The 21,426-nt window shown below is 37.9% G+C and overlaps 2 protein-coding genes across 3 annotated transcripts; both read right to left on the bottom strand.

Annotated features, from left to right (window-relative positions):
• Nucleotides 1–297: 297 nt before the first annotated feature.
• On the bottom strand, nucleotides 298–14,535 carry LOC145043647 (DUF21 domain-containing protein At4g14240-like). 2 transcript variants are annotated; one of them, XM_078992363.1, is made up of 13 exons: nucleotides 14,119–14,255; nucleotides 13,686–13,762; nucleotides 13,375–13,475; nucleotides 13,127–13,224; nucleotides 12,923–13,006; nucleotides 12,731–12,802; nucleotides 12,386–12,453; nucleotides 2,012–2,099; nucleotides 1,798–1,871; nucleotides 1,478–1,721; nucleotides 1,216–1,262; nucleotides 1,052–1,127; nucleotides 298–693 (listed from the first exon to the last, which is right to left on the bottom strand). In XM_078992363.1, the coding sequence occupies exons 2-13, from the start codon at nucleotides 13,700–13,702 to the stop codon at nucleotides 583–585; spliced, it is 1,080 nt and encodes a 359-aa protein (XP_078848489.1). In that variant the 5' UTR covers nucleotides 13,703–13,762; nucleotides 14,119–14,255; the 3' UTR covers nucleotides 298–582. The 2 variants fall into 2 exon arrangements, with proteins under 2 accessions (XP_078848489.1, XP_078848488.1); XM_078992362.1 differs by lacking the exon at nucleotides 13,127–13,224 and having other exon boundaries at nucleotides 13,375–13,458; nucleotides 14,119–14,535.
• Nucleotides 9,668–11,576, bottom strand: LOC145043648 (uncharacterized). The gene is made up of 2 exons (XM_078992364.1): nucleotides 10,011–11,576; nucleotides 9,668–9,777 (listed from the first exon to the last, which is right to left on the bottom strand). Exons 1-2 carry the CDS (start codon nucleotides 11,140–11,142, stop codon nucleotides 9,749–9,751), a joined length of 1,161 nt encoding a protein of 386 aa, XP_078848490.1. The 5' UTR covers nucleotides 11,143–11,576; the 3' UTR covers nucleotides 9,668–9,748.
• Nucleotides 14,536–21,426: the final 6,891 nt, after the last annotated feature.

Raw genomic sequence — 21,426 nt, 5'->3', positions numbered from 1 at the left:
GCCGGTTTTTAGGACTTTTTCGTAAACAAAAATTAGTTTAGAACTAAAACGTAAACCGGACCAAAATTGTAGGACTTTATTCGAGATTTCCCTTAAAAATTAGACAATTTATTGTCAGGTATCAATGAACATTGGTATTATGCTCAATTTTATGATTTGTAAATTTCTTTTAATTATTTTAAGGTGCCCTCACGAGTCCTTTCCAGAAAAAGAATCCTCACCAGAACATATATATATATATATATATATATATATATATATATATATATATATATATATATATATATATACACAAGCTTGTTATTAAGAATATAAAAATTAAAAAGGTAAATAACAATCTGTAGAGGCCATGTAATGCTCACATAGTGTGTAAGGTGAGTCCATTCTACCTTCCTAACTCAACTTATGCCCCTACAGCCGGAAAAAAATGGTGTAAACAACGAGTATTTCGTTCGTACACATCCACAACAAATTTCACACCTTTATTATAGTTTTTAACCATACGTGGCTAATGACATATATATAGACACACACACATACACACAAAAACCATCTTGAAGTGGCTTTGAGAAATTGACCATTTTATGTCTGTTTTTGAAGCAAAGGCTCCACGAGAGCCTGTTGCAACTTTGATGAAGTTGAATCACCCTCTCCAGGCTTCTTCTGAGTTTGCCCTTGCTTATTTTGGGCTCCCTGATGTATTTATATCAGCAAATTCAGGTTTAACCAACAGCATGAATATAAATATATAAGAACGTATGTATAGCAAAAGATTAGTGCTAAATTTAAGAAATAGCAATATACGTGCACTTATTTGTTGATTATAGCATTCTACTTTCATTTCATTTTATTACAAGATCACTCTTCTAATTTGTCACATTAAGGCATGGCAATGCTACAATAAACAAATGACAAATCAACTAAATAACATTGCTATTTCTTGTAAATAACCCTTACTATTATTATTATTATTATTATTATTATTATTATTATTATTATTATTATTATTAATCTATAATTTTAGATTATTGCAAAGAAGATGATTTCTTACAGCAATAGCAGATAATCTCCGAAATGAGGGAGCACATGCTACATATGAAGTAGCTGCAGCTGCTGCTACGCGTATCCTGTGGAAAGCAAATATTAGTTTTTTTTTTTTTTTTTTTTTTCGTTTAAAACAGAATAATATATTATAATTCTATAAATTTAATGCACCTTTTATGCACATCAACAAATTCATCAGTCTCATCTACAATCTCCTCCTGCATTGGTAGAAACAATTACCAAAAGATCATCACACTTTAGTTTCTTTCTATTACAACATTGTACTTTCAACTTTTTTCTTATCAAATGAATTAAAATACGTTGTTTTTTTTTTGCATTTAACCCTTGTAAAATTTGTTTTAAAAAGACACTACACATGGGTATTGTTATTATTATTAAGCGTGCAAATTATAGGTAAGGGAAGGAAAAGAACCTGAAGAAGTTCCTCGAATACATCTTCTAAAGTGATTATACCAATCACTTCACCTTCTTCAATGTCCTTATTAGCCAAAACTCTTGTTTCCACATCAATTGTTACATTATCACTCTGTTTTGGTTCTTCTTCAAGTATTGTTTGTTTTTGGTTTTTCCCTTTACTTTTTACTACAGCTGCCATATGACTGCTTCCCTTTTGGAACTCATTCAGTATGTCATATAGTGGCATGTCAGCTGGAACCCTTTGAAAAAATAATCTATTGATTGATAAAAATATACAAAGCATCAAGTGAAAATTGAAACAGAAGAAAAGCAAACCTTGGGATTCTTCTAATGGAAACTGCACTTACTGGAGTCTCTGTTTCTGGTCGAACAGTAAGAAGACTTTTCACCTACATCTCAACAAGAATTGAATTAGGAGACACCAATGTAGTTTAATTTATGTGTTATTTTTGTTTATTTCTATAAAAACTTGTAGAAAGTAAATACATATTCTTTATCTAAAGTCTAAACAACAGTAGTGAAAAGTTACCAATAGAAGTCCAATAACATTTTTTGGGTTTTCAGAGTGTACAGGAACTCTACTATGACCTCTTGCAAGAATCTCTCTCAATGCTTCCCTAAGAGATATTGAAAAGAAAAAATAGTAAGAAGTGTTAAAAGAGAACAATATCAACTTGGTCAACCAGTCACGTGCAAGCCTTCTGTTATTCTTCAGTTATTTTCTTTATGTTTCAGTAATTGCTTTGTTGAATTAGTCAAGCTAGTGGGTAGTTTGTTTTCATAGCCTTATTCCTGTTTTCTAGGTAGCAGCAGTTTTCTTTTTCAGTTTTACTTCTGTTTTTATGCTATATAGCTTTCGTTACTTTTGATGTATACAGAAAACACTTTTGTGTGTCAGTTACTCTTTCTTCCAAAACTTGCTCTGGTTGAAACCTGTTGTATCAAAAGGTGTTATGTCTTTGCTAAAAGCTAACAAAGTGGTATCAGAGCCTCGTTGTCAATGGCTGATTTACAAGTTGTTGGTGGAGTAAAGAAGCTTAACAATCAGAACTATAACACATGGTCAACTTGCATCATGTCTTATATGCAAGGACAGGATCTGTGGGAAGTTGTGAAAGGGACCGAAACAAAACAACCTGAGGCAGAAGATAACAATGGAAACCTACGAAAGTGGAAGATCAAGGCAGGCAAGGCAATGTTCGTCTTAAAGACAACCGTCGAAGAAGATATACTCGAACATATCAGGGATATGTCAACACCAAAAGAGGCATGGGATACGTTGTTAGCCCTATTCTCTAAGAAGAACGATACAAAGCTACAGTTACTCGAGAATGAACTCTTGTCTGTGTCTCAACGAGACATGACAATTCCTCAGTTCTTCCACAAGGTGAAGTCTACTTGTAGAGAAATTATGGAGCTTGATCCTCAGTCTCAAATCAGTGAGACGAGGATGAAAAGGATCATTATACATGGTCTCAAACCAGAGTTTAGAAGCTTCGTAACTGCAATTCAAGGTTGGGCAACTCAACCCTCACTAGTTGAGTTTGAGAATCTCTTGGCAGGATAGGAAGCCTTAGTGAAGCAGATGGGAGGTGCCACGGTTAGGACTGATGATGAAGCACTTTACGCAGAGAAAAGTAAAGGGAAGTATAAATCACAGTCTAAAAAGAAGTCAGACAAGAGTAAACACCATGAACAAAGAAAGACGAGTTGCAAGTTTGATAAAGGAGAATCGTCTGAAGATAAGACAAAGAGTAACCGTTCCCACAAAAGATTCCCTTTCAGGTGTAATAATTGTGGGTGTAGGGGTCACATGGCACGTGAATGTCGTTCAGAAAACATTGAGGAAGGAAATGCTGCAACTTCTCAAGTAGAAGAAACATGGGATGCAGAAGCTTTTTATGCTCAAGACCAAGAAGAGGTGGCATTTAACGCAACAATAGAGAGTCGTGGCAACAAATTTAAAGAATGGATAGTAGATTCTGGATGCTCTAATCACATGACTGGAGAGCATGAAAAGTTGCAAGAATCCAGAAATTATGAAGGCAGTAAAGTAGTATTGATAGCTGATAATTCAAAGTTGTCGATTGCTCACATTGGTAATGTTGTGTTTTGCCCAGAAGACAATAACAGAGAACTAAAACTTGAAGGTGTGTACCATGTACCAGGTATGGAAAAGAATCTTCTTTCTGTTTCTCAACTTGCTTCTGCTGGCCACTCTGTGTTGTTTGGCCCTGATGATGTGAAGATTTACAAAGAATTTGTGACTCCATCAAAGCCAATTCTAAAGGGACGAAGATCAGACTCAATTTATGTGATGTCTGCCGAAACAGCTTATGTAGAGAAGACAAAAAGGAATGAAAATGTGGATCTTTGGCACATGCGGTTGAGTCATGTTAGCTATGACAAGCTTGATTTGATGATCAAAAAGCAAATGGTGAAAGGTCTCCCTCAACTTGAAGTCAAAAAGGGTTTAGTATGTGCCGGGTGTCAATTTGGAAAGGCTCATCAACAACCATTCGAACACTCAAAGTACAAGTCTAAGTTGCCTCTAGAACTTGTACATTCTGATGTATTTGGACCTGTTAAGAAACCGTCTATCAAAGGTTTGAAATACATGGTGACCTTTATAAATGATTATACAAGATACGTATGGGTGTATTTCATGAAGGAGAAGTCTGAAGTGTTCTCCAAGTTTCAAGAATTCAAAAATGAAGTTGAAAGAGAGACTGAGTATAATATTGGTGGCTTAAGATCAGATAATGGTGGGGAATATCTGACCTCTGAATTCAGTGACTTTCTTAAAGTACACAAGATCAAGCGTCAACTTACATGTCCAAAACACTCCGCAACAGAATAGAGTATCCGAAAGAAAGAATAGAAACCTGGGCGAGATCTGTAGAAGCATGATTCATGACAAGAATGTACCAGGTCAGTTTTGGGCAGAAGCTATGAAGACAGCAACTTATGTGATAAACCGAATTCCTCAACAAAGTCTTGGTTATTTGTCTCCCTTTGAGAAGCTTAAGAGGTTGAAGCCAAATGTTAGTCATCTTCGTGTCTTTGGGTGTGTGTGTTATGTGTTCATACCCAACCATCTACGCAGCAAGATGGATAAGAAGGTTGTTCGGTGTATCTTTGTGGGTTATGACCAGGAAAGGAAGGGTTGGAAGTGTTGTGACCCTACCTCTGGTAGATGCTATGTATCAAGGAATGTGGAATTTGATGAAACTTCATCATGGTGGTCAACTGATCACAAAGCTCTTCCTGATTCTAAAACCCTAAGAGATGAAGTAGAATCCTCTAAAGTAAGAGTACACCTGAATAATGACGAAGTCATTATTGATAATGAAGATATCCAAGACAATGCTAACAATGAAATCAACAATGATAATGAGAACCATGAAGCCACAAGTGTCAGAAAGTCTACAAGACTTAGAAAACCTAATCCCAGATATGCCAATGCTGCTTTAGTAAAAGAAGATGTGTTTGAACCAGAAACTTATGATCAAGCTGCCACTAAACGAGAATGGGTTATAGCAATGGAAGAAGAAGTAGCTGCTTTAATGAGGAACCAGACGTGGGAACTAGTTCCAAAACCTACTGAAGTGAAACCCATCTCGTGTAAATGGGTGTATAAAGTGAAACGTAATGCAGATGGGTCAGTCGAAAGATTTAAGGCCCGGTTGGTAGCTCATGGCTTCTCACAGCAATATGGGCTGGACTACGAGGACACTTTTAGCCCAGTGGCGAAGTTAACTACAATCAGGGTTCTATTGCCTTTGGCAGCTAGCAATGGATGGAAACTTTGGCAAATGGATGTAAATAATGCATTCCTATATGGAAACTTGGATCATGTCATTCACATGGAACAACCCCTTGGATTTAAAAGCAAACAACATCCTAATTATGTATGTAAGCTCAAGAAGGCGTTGTACGGGCTTAAACAGTCTCCAAGGGCGTGGTTTGGGAAAATTGGTGAATTTCTTGAACACAATGGATACACAAGTACATCTGCAGATGCTAGCCTGTTTGTGAAGAAATTTGGAAGCAAAGTAGTGATGGTGCTTGTATATGTTGGTGACTTAATAATTACAGGTGATTTGGATGACATGATAGCTCAGCTCAAACAGAACTTGTGCACTCGGTTCTTCATGAAGGACCTAGGGAAATTGAAACACTTTCTGGGGTTAGAAATCAACTATGATGATGATGGTTTAATTCTACACCAACATAAGTACTGTACTGATCTATTAAAGAGGTTCAAAATGGTTGATTGCAAGGGAGCTGTAACACCCATGGATAACAATGCTAAGTTGTGTGCTAACATGGGTAAGGAGTTAGATGATACAAGAATATATAGAAAGTTGGTGGGTAGTCTTATATATCTCACTTTAACTAGACCAGACATTGCATTTGTAGTTGGTGTTTTAAGTCGTTACATGCAGAGTCCAAGAAACCCCCACCTTGGGGCTGCTAGAAGGGTATTAAGGTATATTAAGACTACTTTCAATTATGGAATCCAGTTTAAGAGGGAATCTGAATGTAAGCTGATGGGATTTTGTGATGCTGATTATGCTGGTGATTTGAACACTCGAAGGTCAACTACAGGTTATATCTTCATGCTTGGATCCAGTATAGTATCTTGGTGTAGCAAGCGTCAACCCACAGTCTCTCTTTCTACAACTGAAGCCGAATATAGAGCTGCTGCAGTAGCATCTCAGGAATGTGTGTGGCTTGTGCAACTTTTAAAGGATTTGAACCAAGAGGTTAACTATAGTATTCCGCTGCTTTGTGATAATATGTCATCAATTAAGCTTGCTCAGAATCCTACTTTTCATGCACGCACCAAGCACATTGAAGTTCATTATCATTTTATCAGAGGAAAGGTCTTAAAAGGGGAAATTGACCTTAAATATGTAAACACTGCTGATCAGATTGCAGACCTGCTCACAAAGAGTTTATCAAGTGCAAAACTGGTTGAGTTTGGTGACAAGATGGGTATGGTAGAAGTTGATGTTGAGAGGGAATGTTAAAAGAGAACAATATCAACTTGGTCAACCAGTCACATGCAAGCCTTCTGTTATTCTTCAGTTATTTTCTTTATGTTTTAGTAATTGCTTTGTTGAATTAGTCAAGCTAGTGGGTAGTTTGTTTTCATAGCCTTATTCTTGTTTTCTAGGTAGCAGCAGTTTTCTTTTTCAGTTTTACTTCTGTTTTTATGCTATGTAGCTTTCGTTACTATAATTACAAAAGAATCGATGCCTTTCACTGATAAAGGAGGGGATTAAATACCCAATGTACAGAGAGATTACAGGAGGAAATTGGGGAAAATCTAGGCTAAATAAGGAAGTACTAATTTACATTAATTACACAGTAAATATAAGATCGGAAATATACAGAAGGTGTATATTTTGGTTAATACTCCCCCACAGTCGAATGGTTGGCTGGCCGAATAGAGAGACTGGAACGGAAGCGGGTGAATAGCTGACGGGGTAATCCCTTGGTAAATATATCTGCGTATTGGTAATCAGCAGGGACATGTAGAACGCGAAGGGAACCCATGCGAACATTTTCGCGAACGAAATGGATGTCAATCTCAATATGCTTCGTGCGTTGGTGCTGAACCGGGTTTTGAGTAAGATATACAGCTGAAATGTTGTCACAATAAATAATCGTTGCCTGGCGAAGCGGAAGATGGAGCTCGAGGAGTAAGTTGCGTAGCCATGTAGTTTCAGCTGCGGCGTTGGCAACGCCTTTGTACTCGGCTTCGGCACTAGACCGGGAGATAGTTGGTTGTCGTTTGGACGACCATGAAATGAGATTATCACCGAGAAATACACAATAGCCGGATGTGGACCGTCGAGAGTCGGGACATCCCCCCCAATCTGCGTCGGAGTATGCAGTGAGTTTTGTAGATTTGGAGGGAGAAATATGGAGTCCATGATGACGGGTGCCTTGGAGGTATCGTAGAATACGTTTCAGAAAGTTAAAATGTGGATCGCGAGGGGCATGCATAAAGAGGCATACTTGTTGGACAGCATACGCAATGTCGGGGCGAGTGAAGGTTAAGTACTGTAATGCTCCTGCGAGGCTGCGATATAGAGTCGTGTCTTGCATTAGGTCGCTGACAGTTGTGCTGAGTTTAGAGTTAGTGTCAACAGGAGTGGCACAAGGTTTACATTGTTGCATGTTCGCCCGGTGAAGAATATCATCCACATATTGTTCTTGGGTAAGAAATAATCCTCCATTTTGATGTTTCACTTGGATGCCGAGGAAGTGATGAAGAGGCCCAAGGTCCGACATAGCAAACTCTTTGGATAATAGAGTGATGAAGTGTCGAAGAGTTGTGTCATCAGAAGCGGTCAAGACGATGTCATCCACATAAAGAAGAAGATATGCCATTTTTGTGCCTCGTTGGAAGACAAAAAGAGAGGTATCACTTTTGGTGCTTTTAAAACCACATGTGTGAATGAATGTTGCAAAGCGATGATACCAAGCTCTCGGGGCTTGTTTAAGCCCGTATAAAGATTTTCGTAACCGACAAACATGTGTTGGGTGTTGTGTGTCCGTGAAACCAGGGGGTTGGAACATATACAGAGTCTCGTTGAGATTCCCATGTAAGAATGCATTCTTTACATCTAGTTGGTGTATAGGCCATGATCGGGAAACGGCAAGACTAAGAACTGTACGGATTGTGGAAGGTTTTACTACGGGACTGAATGTTTCATTGCAGTCGACTCCGACTTGTTGGCATTTTCCATTAACGACTAAGCGTGCTTTATATCGTGCAAGAGTCCCGTTTGCATGAAATTTATGCCGGTATATCCACATACAACGTATGACATGAGCCTCGGGGGGACGAGGTACAAGTTCCCATGTGTTGTTATCTATTAGAGCTCTATGTTCATCGATCATGGCGGAGTACCAGTTTGGATTAGATAGGGCATGTTTGTGGGATTTGGGAAGAGGTGAAATGGTGGAGGTGTTGGTGTTGGTGTTGGTGTGAAGGTTGAGTGGTGGGTTTGGTTTGGTGATTCCAGCTTTGGAGCGGGTGGTCATGGGATGACAGGATGTAGGTGGGGGTGGCGGAGGTGGAGGGGTTGGTTGGGTTCGCCGGGAGTAAGTAAATGGGTAGTATGAGGGTGGGGCAGGGGTAGGTGGGGACGAAGTAGTGTCGGGGGTTTGGTTGGAAGAGGGAGAGGAAAAAGTGGTTTCGGTGGGAGCGGAGATTGATGTGGTTGCTGGGTGGAAGAGGAGAGGAGAGGGTTCTGTTTCAAGGAAAGAGTAATTGTGTGGTGGGTTTAGTGTGTCAGATGCATAAGGAAAAGAAGTTTCATCAAAGGTTACATGTCGGGAGAGAATGACTTTACCCGTGGACATGTCAAGGCATCTATATCCTCGGTATTGGGCTGGGTAACCTAGAAAAAGACAAGGTGTAGACCGAGGTGCGAGTTTGTGTTTGCGGGTGGCGGTTAGGTTGGGAAAGCAGGCACAACCAAAGGTTCGTAGGTGGTCGTAAGTTGGATGTTTGAGGTAGAGGACGGAGGTAGGAGTTCGGTTGTCAAGTAATGGAGTAGGAAGTATGTTGTGCAAGTAGGTAGCGGTATGAAGGGCCTCGACCCAAAAGGAAGGTGGTAAAGAAGCATGGGTAAGTAAGGACAACATGATTTCGTTTATGCGACGGATCATTCGTTCTGCTGTGCCATTTTGTTGAGAGGTGTGTGGGCACGAGAATCGAATGTGAAGACCGGTGGTGGAAGCGAAATTATGGAAGTGGTGATTGTCGAATTCACCGCCCTTGTCACATTGGAAGGTTTTGAGGTTGATATTGAATTGAGTGTGGATATATTTGTAGAAGGCTTTGATTTTGGGAAAAGTTTCTGATTTGTATTTTAAGGGAAACACCCATGTAAAATGGCTGAAATCGCCAATGATGATGAGGTAGTATTTAAAATTAGTTTTGCTGTGGATGGGTGAGGTCCAAAGGTCAGCGTGAACTAGATCAAATGGTTTGAGAGTAAAAGATGTGGAATGTTTGAATGGTAGGCGTTTGTGTTTAGCAAGTTGGCAAGAATGACAAACTGATAAACGATCATTTTTATTGCAAGAAATATTTTTATTTTGACTCAGAAAATTTATTACATGATGACCCGGATGACCGAGTCTAAAATGCCAAAGAGGCGAACTAGAAGAAACATAAAAGGATGAAGCTGGAGCGTTGACTTGTTTGGTGAAGGGGTAGAGATCGCCAGAGCTTTCGTGTCTAGAGAGGTGCTTCTTGGTCTTGTAATCCTTTATAGAAAAACCAAAGGAGTCAAATTCAACAGAAAATGAATTATCACGACAAAATTTACGAACGGATATAAGGTCTTTAACGGTATGAGGTGTGTGGAGTATATCTTTCAGATGAATAGGTTTGGATGGATGGGGTAATGTTGTATGACCTGATCCAATAACTGGTACTTGATTTCCATTTGCTACAAACACAGATTTAATAAAAGACAAACTATGGACCGAGATTTTACCTTCGTTGGCTGTGAGATGAGATGTAGATCCGGTGTCCATGTACCAATCATTTTCTTGGTCCAGAGTCATAGCTGAAAAGGCAGTCCCGAGTTCCGAAGGTTCAAGTGGGTTTACTTCTGTAAGATTGGCTTCAACTGGTGGGTGTCGTGGTTGCTGCTGGGCAGAAGAGGTAGGCCAGGGAGAAGCCCATCCAACTTGAGTGGGATATGGACAAGGTGGTGGTGAAGCCCAATATGGGTGGGCCCAGAATGATGGTGGGTATCCGGCCCAGGTAGGGCGTGTTTGATTGGACATAGGGCTTCTGCGATTATTTGACTGGGTTTGTGTTGTCCGACCAGAAGACGTATAACCAGGTCGAGAAGGAGATGCAGAGACAGGTGCTCGACGATTTGTGTTGCGCTGCTGGTTAGGGCGGCCTCTGTTTCCAGATTCGCCACGTCGGGAACTAGAGTTTGCTGGTGGGTTGTGTTCAACAGCAGCAACGATCTCTATGGATGAGTGCGAGTCTCGAGCACGTTGTCGCTGGGTTTCAAGTTGAAGCATGGAGCACGCAGTATCCCATGGAGGTAGGGTTTGATTGATGTAGGCGCCGACTGTGTCAAATTCAGATGGCAACCCATGGATAAGTTGAAGAACCAAACGTTTCTCGTTGACAGGGCAATCGACGTCATTCAGTTGACTTGCCAAATCTTTGAGACGTTGGCAATAAGCTTCAAGGGACGACATTGCTCGAAGGGTAAGGTTTGTGAACTCGTGTTCAAGAGCAGCAGCACGAGATCCTTTGTTGTTGAGGAAGATATTCTGAATTTTGAACCAGGCTTCATATGCTGTAGAGTCCGGTTCAAGTACTCGCGCAAGGAGATCATCTGAAATCGTTCCATAAATCCATTGGAGGACGATGGCATCAATCTCTGACCAGTTTTCATAGGTCGGGTCAATCTTGGATGGAGGGTCGGAACCATCGATATGGGTAAGGACTCTGTAACCTCTAGCATGAAGTTTGAACAAGCGAACCCATGAAGAGTATGATACCTTGGTACCATCAAGGGTGCGAATCTTGTTCTGTATGTTCGTGACCGTGTAGACGGGATGGAGAGATTTGACAGGAGTTGGGTCTTGATTGTCTGACATCGTGAATAGAGAGGATGATCAGAAACAAAGTAAAGATGTCCAGCTGTAGCTGAGACGGCAGGGAGAGATTTTGGGGTAAGGAGCACTTGGCTCTGATACCATATAATTACAAAAGAATCGATGCCTTTCACTGATAAAGGAGGGGATTAAATACCCAATGTATAGAGAGATTACAGGAGGAAATTGGGGAAAATCTAGGCTAAATAAGGAAGTACTAATTTACATTAATTACACAGTAAATATAAGATCGGAAATATACAGAAGGTGTATATTTTGGTTAATAGTTACTTTTGATGTATGCAGAAAACACTTTTGTGTGTCAGTTACTCTTTCTTCCAAAACTTGCTCTACTTGAAACCTGTTGTATCAAAAGGTGTTTTGTCTTTGCTAAAAGCTAACAAGAAGTACGATACAATTCTATAAAATTTATTAGCTACACAACTAAACCTTTGGGGATCTTTTCGATGATGAGGATGAGGGCATTCACATCTTTTGCACAGACTAGAGATCGAGAGTGAGTCACCATCTCATCTTTTTTGGATGCATTTGTTGTCCTATTCATATAAAATGTTATGTTTTATTGTTTATGGAAGGTGTTATTAACATAAACAAAATATGTTGAACATGGAGAACATTCTAGTATTAAACAAATTACATGAATGGTCCCTATGGTTTGGGGTAATTTGCGGGCTTAGTCCCTAACTTATTTTTTAAATTCGGAAGGTCCATATTGTTTTTTTTTGTTACGCGCTTGATCCCTACTATTTATTTTTGTTACACACTTGCTCCCTGCATGCCTAAAAAGACTAGTATTTAAATATGGAATATTGCGGGGTAGGTAAGGTAAGGTGACAGAGGTGGGATTAGGGTTGTGCTTATTTAAATAAATTAAAAAATCAATTGCAAAACAGTATTTTTAGGTAAGACAGGGACCAAGCGCATAACAAAAACAAACACTAAAGACCTTCCGATTAAAAAAATAAGTTAGGAACCAAACGCACAAATTACCCTAAACCATAAGGACCATTTGTGTAATTTACTCTATTTTCTAATTTGACCGATTCACTTTATCCCATGTAGACCTCAAGCTAACATTAGGAAATGTATTTAGAGAAAAATAAAAAAGAAAAAAATAAAATAAAAAACCTGCTGCCCTTTTAGTGCAAGGTTAATAATTGTCAAAAGAAGACCAATTGATAACTAATAAGAAACAAATATAATAATGTAGATGAACAATACTCACCAATCTAACTTTGAGTTCACATCCAAGGAAAAAGTTGACTCGATTGGTGTCATAGCCTCCTCTGCAGTCTGATCAGATTTGATAAATCAATACTTTGAGAAATTCTCCATCGAAAAGAAAGTAATAAAATTTACATCTTAAAAATTAGAAAATGAAGAAAGAGAAAAACCGGAGGAATCGATCACTTCTCCATCGTTGAAAGAGTAATAATTCACACCATAAATATAAGAAAGTGAAGAAAAAGGCATGGAGATATACATGAAAGATAACAAGATTTCAAACTGGCAAATTTAAAATCAACAAAACGCAATGTTATAAAAATTGAAAGATTATTTTATTTGATACCTTTTCAGTTAAATCAAGTGCTCCACTGATAATTGTGGTCTCATCATGAGTGAGTTCGCCACCTTTACCTGCCTGCAAATCAGAATGTTATTGATTGCACAAAATGCATATACACATAAGGATATAAAAATTAAAAATAATAAAAATAATAAATAAACAAAAAAGAAAAAAAAGAGAGAGATTAGAAATAACCTCTTGGCCATGGATGGAAACAAGGGCTTTCAACTGAGCTCTTCTGAATAAAGCATCATTATGTCCCAATACCAAATCAAGCATCTGGAATCACAAAACAAGCTGAAGTATTTTAATAAATAAAACTAGAAAATGATTTAATAGTAGGAAGCTATAATGAAAGTAAATTGTTATTTCTTGTATTTAGCGCATAATTAAATTTACCTTGCCTATAGGGTACGCAATAGGATAGCAAATTATCATCAAAATACGCACAAGCCAGATAAAACTAGAACCTATAGCCAGTCCATATCTTGTACACACTGCTTGTGGAATCATTTATATGTATGCATCGTGTCAAAAATAAATGGTAAAAAAAACTCATACATATAAATGATTCATGAAGAACAAAATAATAATAATAATAATAATTAAAAAAAAAAAAAAAAAAAAAAAAAAAAAAAAAAAGTTACCTCTCCAAAAAACAGGACAAAAGTTACCGAAAGAACTATCGCAACAACTTGATTGAAAATCTTGTCCAGATATATTGGCAGGGCCTGTGGATTTGCAATAGCTAAAATAAACCAAAAACGATCTTGTGATTTGTGAAAAATATAACAGTCGTTAATAAATAAATAAATAAATAAATTATGCGTGTATATCATTAAAGGATTTACTTGTTTAAAAACTTGGATTTTGATAAATGTTCAATTAACGTGCCACATCTTTTGAGAAAAGGGATTGATTTAATTCTACAATAACCATTTAAACCTTAATACATTACCTCCATGGAAGCTGCATTGCATAAAAGCAACGTTACAAGAAGTTGGTGCTGTTTCTGAACCACTGGAAAAATAATAGCTGAAAAAAAATAACGTCGCAAAAAACCATGATGAGAGGTCAAGATAGGTTTTACATTTTTTGGCAATCTTTAAAAAAAAAAATCATAAATGCTTATTATTATTATTATTATTATTATTATTATTATTATTATTATTTTTTAAACATGAAATTGAAACTATATTTGAATACATTCATAGGTAATGTGATCCGTGTAGAGATTGATCCTAGTGAAAAGTCAAAACCTTCTTTTACAAATTAAATTGAATCCATATACAAAATTGGGTCCCCAAATAGAGTTGTCAAAAAAAGCATCAAGAAATTGGAACAAGGAAACATAAATTCAAGAATTAAGTGCGATCTAATATATGAAAAACCTGCTTGTTCTTTCTCGACAGGAGTGCCACTGCGCTGGAGGATTTCGAGCTCGACGAGGCCAAGAGACATCAATCCTAAGGTAAGGCCGGACATGATTCCGGCAAAGATGACTAGAAAACACGAGATGCCAACGTAAACGTAGAACATCGCTGATCCGAATTCAATCTCTGCTCCTAACATGGAATTGCTACTGGGACTCGTCGCCATTCGTATCAACTGTACTGCGTTTATGGTATGCATCGTGTATAGATTGCAGGTTGTTCACTCTTTCTGACTACTTTATGGGGATTATATGAGGTTAGGGATACGATCTTGGGGATCAAGGTATAGAGTAAACAATGGCGACTTTATGAGATTTCGAATTCTGAATAGTGTTTTCTTTTTATTCTCGACTGTGGTTATCAGGGGTTGAAGAGAGTATAATAATACAAGAGTTTGAATATAGACAACGAGAGATATTTAAAATTTTAAATACCACTTGGCACTTGCGTTGAATAATTTTGTAAAATAATTGTTTAATAAAGACCAATTGGCGATTCTGTTAAATACCACTTGGCACTTGCGTTGAATAATTTTGTAAAATAATTGTTTAATAAAGACCAATTGGCGATTCTGTAAAGGGATAACTTAAAAGCTAAGATTTGGTTAAAGAGTTTATCTTGGGTTTATAATTAAATTAAATCTTCTAACTAGTTAAACTATAACATTCAATTTTTATTACGGCTAGTATAAGTTGGGGCTAGATGTGTTACTAGAAGTTTCTAATTAGAAGGTCGTTCCAACAAAAATTGTAACATCCCAAAAATACCATCTAAAAATTTTTGTTGAAAACTTTACTAAACCATAATATCAAATATTAAAAGATAAAAACTGACTCGTGTATCTCAAAATGTCGTAATAAATTTATCAAATCGAACTAGTGTCAAATCATATCAAAATATCAGAGTCTATCTCCCACGCTAATTGTGATATGTGTCATGCCATCAGTCCGAATTTGCTAGCTGAAATACCTGAAACCAAAAACCGAAATTGTAAGCACGATGCTTAGAGATTTCCCCCAAACTACCACATAACATACAATAACATATAGGCACATACTAGGCCTTCCCACTGCATTGGACCGAAATCCGGAACTAACTAGGGTCTCGCCCACTGCATCGAACCGATGTCCGGAATTGCATCGGACCGAAGTCTAAAACTAACTATGGCATTGCCAACTGTATCGGACCGAAGTCCGGAACTGCATCGGACCGATTTCCGGAACTAACTAGGGCCTTGCCCACTGCATCGGACCGAAGTCTGAAACTGACTGATCATATCATAACAGAATCAAAGCATATCACATAAACATAAATAATGCATCGGACCCTAGTCCGGAACACATAACACATAACATGCACGTATCACAAAGACATCAAGCATACTGAACTACTGCATCGGACCGCAGTCTGAAACTACTTGTCACACCCCGAAAACCGAAGGCGGAAACATTTCCGGGGCGGACTCCACGTTGAATATCAAATCCAATGCACATAGTAAGTAAAGTAAACAACCATTACATTACATATATTTGAAAGTTTACATTTGTTTCAAAAGTAAATTATACAAGTGTTATACATATATCATATGAACAAAAGTTGAGACGAGTCTTCTAAGCTCTCCGTCTTCACCAAAAGATATCCTCGGGTACCTATCTAACTTGGACCTGAGAATACAAGCGGTTTGAAAATCAGCATAAAGTTGGTGAGTTCATAAGATGTTTGTTTTCTGAAAATGTACCAGTTTCCTTTAGTTTTCCGAAAAGGTTTGTTATCCAAGAAAATCCCATATTTTCTTATGTTAAACAGTTTAGTTATCCTTCATTACAGTTTAATTACGCGTTATATGTTAACCCCAAGAAAATCCCATATTTTCCTAAATGCAAGATTGATTGAATAACACAGAGTATAGTTTAATACACAAAACTATATATTGAGAATCATGGGATACTATCCCGAATTAGATATAAAATACTTTAATATACACGAACTGTAGATAAAAAGTAGTTTGAAAACCTTGGGACTAATATCCCGAACTAGATACAAGATAGTTTGATATACTTGAAAATATAGACTGCAAACCATGGGACTACTATCCCGGACTAGATACAAAATAGTTTGATAAAACCATGGGATTACTATCCCGAAATAGATATAAGATAGTTTGATCAAAATCATGGGATCACTATCCCGACTAGATATAAGATTGTTTGAGAAAATCATAGGATCACTATCCCGAACTAGATATAGATTCTAACCATAGGAATAACATCCTGAAATAGATATGAACCCTATAGACTAAAAACCATGGGATTACCGCCCCGAACTAGATATAAGATCTATAGATAGAAGATTGATATAAAATCAAATCCATAACCAAGTCGTGAATAAACTTATATTAATACGTGTTGTGAGTCGGGTAACCATGCTGATACGACAACCAGACCTCCTTGACGCTTGTCAGACTTCGGATGATATCCAGAATTTGTCACCCCAGGCGTGCCCGCCTAACTATAGCTAGCAGTTAAGGTGTGGGATTGTCAGTCCCGAATAGATCTATTCACAAATTCCTCGCTCTCCCTCCAGGAGACTCTGGTTACACTTCCGGGGAGGAATTACTGATCATCCATAAAGGGTAGTGACTAACTCACAAACTAGTACTAAACTATTCACAGGGTTCTTGTCACACCCCCAAACCAAGGATGGCGGAAACGTCTGGGGGTGGAGGACTTCATGTACAGTATCACAACAACGTGTATAATAGTGCTCAAAGTAAAAACAACCACGATATATATAATTGCAAAAGTTACACCAAAGTATATGTTTATATCTTTCAAAAGCAATTACATTATGATGACAAAATAAATTGATGACGGTTTAACGTCCCATCCTCAAAGCGATGAAGTTTTCCTGTTTCACTGATTTCCTGAGAATACAAGTAGTTTTAAAAAGTGTCAACACAAAGGTTGGTGAGTTCATAAGAGTTTTGTTTGAAGTAGAAACCGTTTTTCCTTGTAAAATCGATATAGTTTGATTTCCAGAAAATCCAATATTTTCTTAGTTAAGTGTGAATAGAAATATTCCTATATGATGCATTAATGAACCCTAGAATGACCCGTAGAGTTCCTCTATAATCGTCCATTGTATATAAGTTATATAAGATTTAAATTAGATAAAACGTTGAATATAGTGGGTCTGCCCTAGGTCCACAACCCAACGAGGAACAGGAGATGAGGCGGGCACCACCAATTCTAGGCCAATCAAGACTAAATTCTTATATGACTCAAACATATACGCTCAGCGACTATAGTTGAAGTCTAACAATTTTAGATGAAAAATAGTTTGATTTCCAGAAAATCCAATATTTTCTTAGTTAAGTGTGAATAGAAATATTCCTACATGATGCATTAATGAACCCTAGAGTAACCCGTAGAGTTCCTCTATAATCGTCCAGCGTATAAAAGTTATATAAGGTTTAAATTAGATAAAACGTTGAATATAGTGGGTCTGCCCTAGGTCCACAACCCAATGAGGAACAGGGAATGAGGCGGGCACCACCAATTCTAGGCCAATCAAGACAAAATTCTTATAGGACTCAAACATGTACGCTCAGCGATTATAGTTGAAGTCTAATAGTTCTAGATGCAATATAGTTTTAATATCATAATAACTTTGTATAGAGACCCGGTACTTTGTATGTGTACCCCTTTTTGTATAGAGACCCGACACTTTGTATTTGTACCCCTCTTTGTATAGAGACCCGACACTTTGTATTTGTACCCCTTTTTGTATAGAGACCCGGCACTTTGTATTTGTACCCCTTTTTGTATAGAGACCCGACACTTTGTATTTGTACCCCTTTTTGTATAGAGACCCGACACTTTGCATTTGTACCCCTTTTTGTATACGTGTGTTGAGTGATGTATCTTAAACTATACCTATTATAGTTTATCTAAAATGTATATAATATGTATGAATTCTTTTATGGAAATGTATTAGTGTTGTGAATTTATCAAACTATACTTTTTATAGTTACATAATACGTGTTCTAAATGAATGAGTAATATTTAATATGAATGACTTAGTTTCAGTTCATAATGATAAACTAACAAGGAAACACATTCAAATATTAGAACTTATGATTATACACTTTGCTCAACATAATACAAAGTGTTATGATATTTACATGCTGTTGGCAAAATTTAGCAATTCTGCGCTATTTTGGAAAAATCATAGAAAAATCATACGAAGTCGAAAACTAGATCCGTAAATTCTGAGAGTTCACAAAATGTGTCTAGTTTGCTACAAACTTGAACTATTTGCACCTTGTACAGTTTTGAAAACAAAAATGTTTAAGATGCCCAAAACAGTCCGTGAATGGAGTTGAACTTTTCTGATGAAGGCTGTTAGAAATATTTAGTTATGTTCTTGATGTTTTAACTTGTATTCCCCCCCTGAAAACTTGAGAAAACATGAAAATGTAGGGGTATGGACTCACCTTAAGTGATTTCAGTAGGTAAGTGTTGAAGAAGAGAAGTGTTCAACCCAAGAACACTTGAAGAATCACTTGAAGATTCGAAGATCTAACACAATTATGAGAGAGTTTGTTTAAGATATCCATGATTTGAGTGGAAATAAGTGAGATAATCATAAAGAGAATGGATTATGCTTACCAAATGTGGAGGAAAAACTCAAGATCAGCCCTTGAATCTCGAATTTCTAGAGAGAGAAAGTGAGAGAGGAAAGAGTTTGATCTTCTTGTGAAATGAGAGAAAATGAGAGAAGTGAGGAGAGAGGATGAATATTCAGCTCTCAAAAACGTGGGAAAGAGTGATTATTGAGTGGAAAGGACATTGATGTGACCTAGGTAAGGTGGGGAGGTGTGGCTGGTCATAGAGTGGGTGTGGGAGTGGTTGCTTGTGTCATAAGGTAAAGCAAAGTCAACACTCCACCTCTTTGTACTTTACCCACTTGCTTTCATTATTTAAATAAAGATTTTTATGAAAATATGATTAAATTGTGAATATTTAGGGTTTATTATGTTAAAATATGATTTTGGGTGAAATTCCCGCGTTAAAATAATTAAAAACGGGCCTTAAACGCAAAACTACGCGAAAACCGGGAGAAAATGAGTTCCCAGCGAGACCTCTCGGTCCTAGGCCGAGGTTCGGTCCCTAGGCCGAGACTCGGTCCATGCTGAGGATTGTAGCCGGAAACGAACAGAGGGAAACAAAGGGGCGAGGAGGTGAGAAACGAGAAGGCGTGAACCGGAAGTGAGAGGCGAAGGCGAGGGTTCGGTCCGGCGATGAAAGGCGAGAAGTCAGAACCGAACGGACTGTAGTAAACAGTACCTTCGGTTCGGTTCTTCCAGGGCGAGGTTCGGTTCGGTTCCTCTTGAGCAGGGTTCGGTTTCGGTTAGTGGTGAACAGTACCTTCGGGTTCGGTTCGGCTCAGGAGGGTTCGATTCGGCTCAGGAGGGTTCGGTTCAGTTCCTCTTGCTCTCAGTCCCTAAGAGGACCTTCGGGTCCTAAGAAGCTTCTCTCTTGGTTTCGGTTCCTAAAGCCTATTTTTCTCGTTTTCGCCCCGTTTTGAGCCGTTTTTGACCCGGTTAAGGGTCGGAATGACCCGAATGATTCCAAAAAGTTAAGGGAAACTTTTGAGAGAGATTTGGGAGAGATTTCTCACACTTGGAGAGATTTGACATTCTTGGAGAGATTTCTCATACACAGAGATATTTGCGAGAGTTTTCACATACTTGGAGAGATTTGGGAGAGATTTGACATTCTTGGAGAGATTTCTCATACAGAGAGATATTTAGGAGAGATTTCACATACTTGGAGAGATTTGGGAGAGATTTTACATTCTTGGAGAGATTTCTCATACACAGAGATATTTGAGAGAGATTTCGCATACTTGGAGAGATTTGGGAGAGGTTTGACATAGAGAGAGATAGAGTAAAAACGATTGAGAGAGATTCCATGTGGGACAGTTGTGAGTGTCTGGCATCGCAATGCATGGTTCGTAAACCCTGTTAAGCCTTGTTTAAGGATCTTACACACTCCCGATGAGTAAGCATCATTGTTTTATCGGTTTGGCTTGCCACTTACCGCAGTTTTTAGGTTAAAGAGATCTAGTTGTACGTACTTTTCGATTTATGTTTTCTTATTAGAATAGTGGGTTGTTTAGTAAATACTGAACGCAAGTCCAGGTACACAAGGGTTAGTTGAGCTGACCGGTTTGACTTGTTGACTTTATTTGACTTTGAATTGACCAGAATTTGACGGTTGTCACAGTTCTCATACGATATCAAACATAAAAAAGATTATGAAACATAATACAGTGAATATAGATACATACAATGAAACTATCTGGCAATACATTCAAATGATACGGAGATAAACTGAATCAGACATAGTTTATCTAATAACTTTATATACATATTAGTACATGATAAAACGAACACTAAAGAACCCCAAATTATTCCCATAATAATTTGATTAGTTTGGTTATTTTCTTAACTAAAATCCATTTAGTTGTAGTTGATAAATCATCCCTTATGCTCAGCATAATACATAAGGGCTAAAGGTATTTATAAATTTGCCAGATATTATTTGAAACACATCAATGTTATGTTTTGAAAACAGTTATAGTTTTATTATATTCCCCCCCCCCCCTGAAAACATTGAAAAACACGGAAAAAGCGTAGGGGTATGAACTCACCGAACGAGAAATGTGACGATTTCGAATGCTAAACGTTGGTTCGGGGTTTGCAAACGCACGAGGTTCCTATGTATAATGAAAAGATACACATTTGTATCTAATTAGGACTTGAATTATCTATTAGTTACGGACAAACACTTCTAGTTGCGGAAACACTCCATTACAAGTGTTTGGAAGGACTCGGGTGGCATTTAAGGACATGTGAAGCTTGGATATGGAGTTTACTCCCCAAGAGTAAGCTTACAAGAGGGTTTACGGCCCTAATAACCATCCCCCATGAGTTTACGGCCGTAAAATCATGGGTGGGGTGTTCCATGATGCTAAATGGCCTTACCTTACTTGGGAAGATTAGCTAGTTTCAAAACTGGGGTATCAGAATGGATTAAACTCACATATTGACCATATAATGGAGTTTACGGTCTAAGAAGATGTTATTGGGAGGTTTATGGCGATAAACATCCAAGGGGGTAGTGTTGGCATGATTTAAGGTCCTTTACTTGATTGAGGTTGTTTCTAGACTCATTTCTAAGGCTCATGGTGTGTTTAAGT

Source organism: Lactuca saligna, chromosome 4 (genome assembly GCF_052625555.1).
Source record: "Lactuca saligna cultivar CGN05327 chromosome 4, ASM5262555v1, whole genome shotgun sequence".
Taxonomy (NCBI): domain Eukaryota; kingdom Viridiplantae; phylum Streptophyta; class Magnoliopsida; order Asterales; family Asteraceae; genus Lactuca; species Lactuca saligna.
The sequence above is the reverse complement of the archived record's forward strand: the minus strand, read 5'-3'. Positions and strand labels throughout refer to the sequence as shown.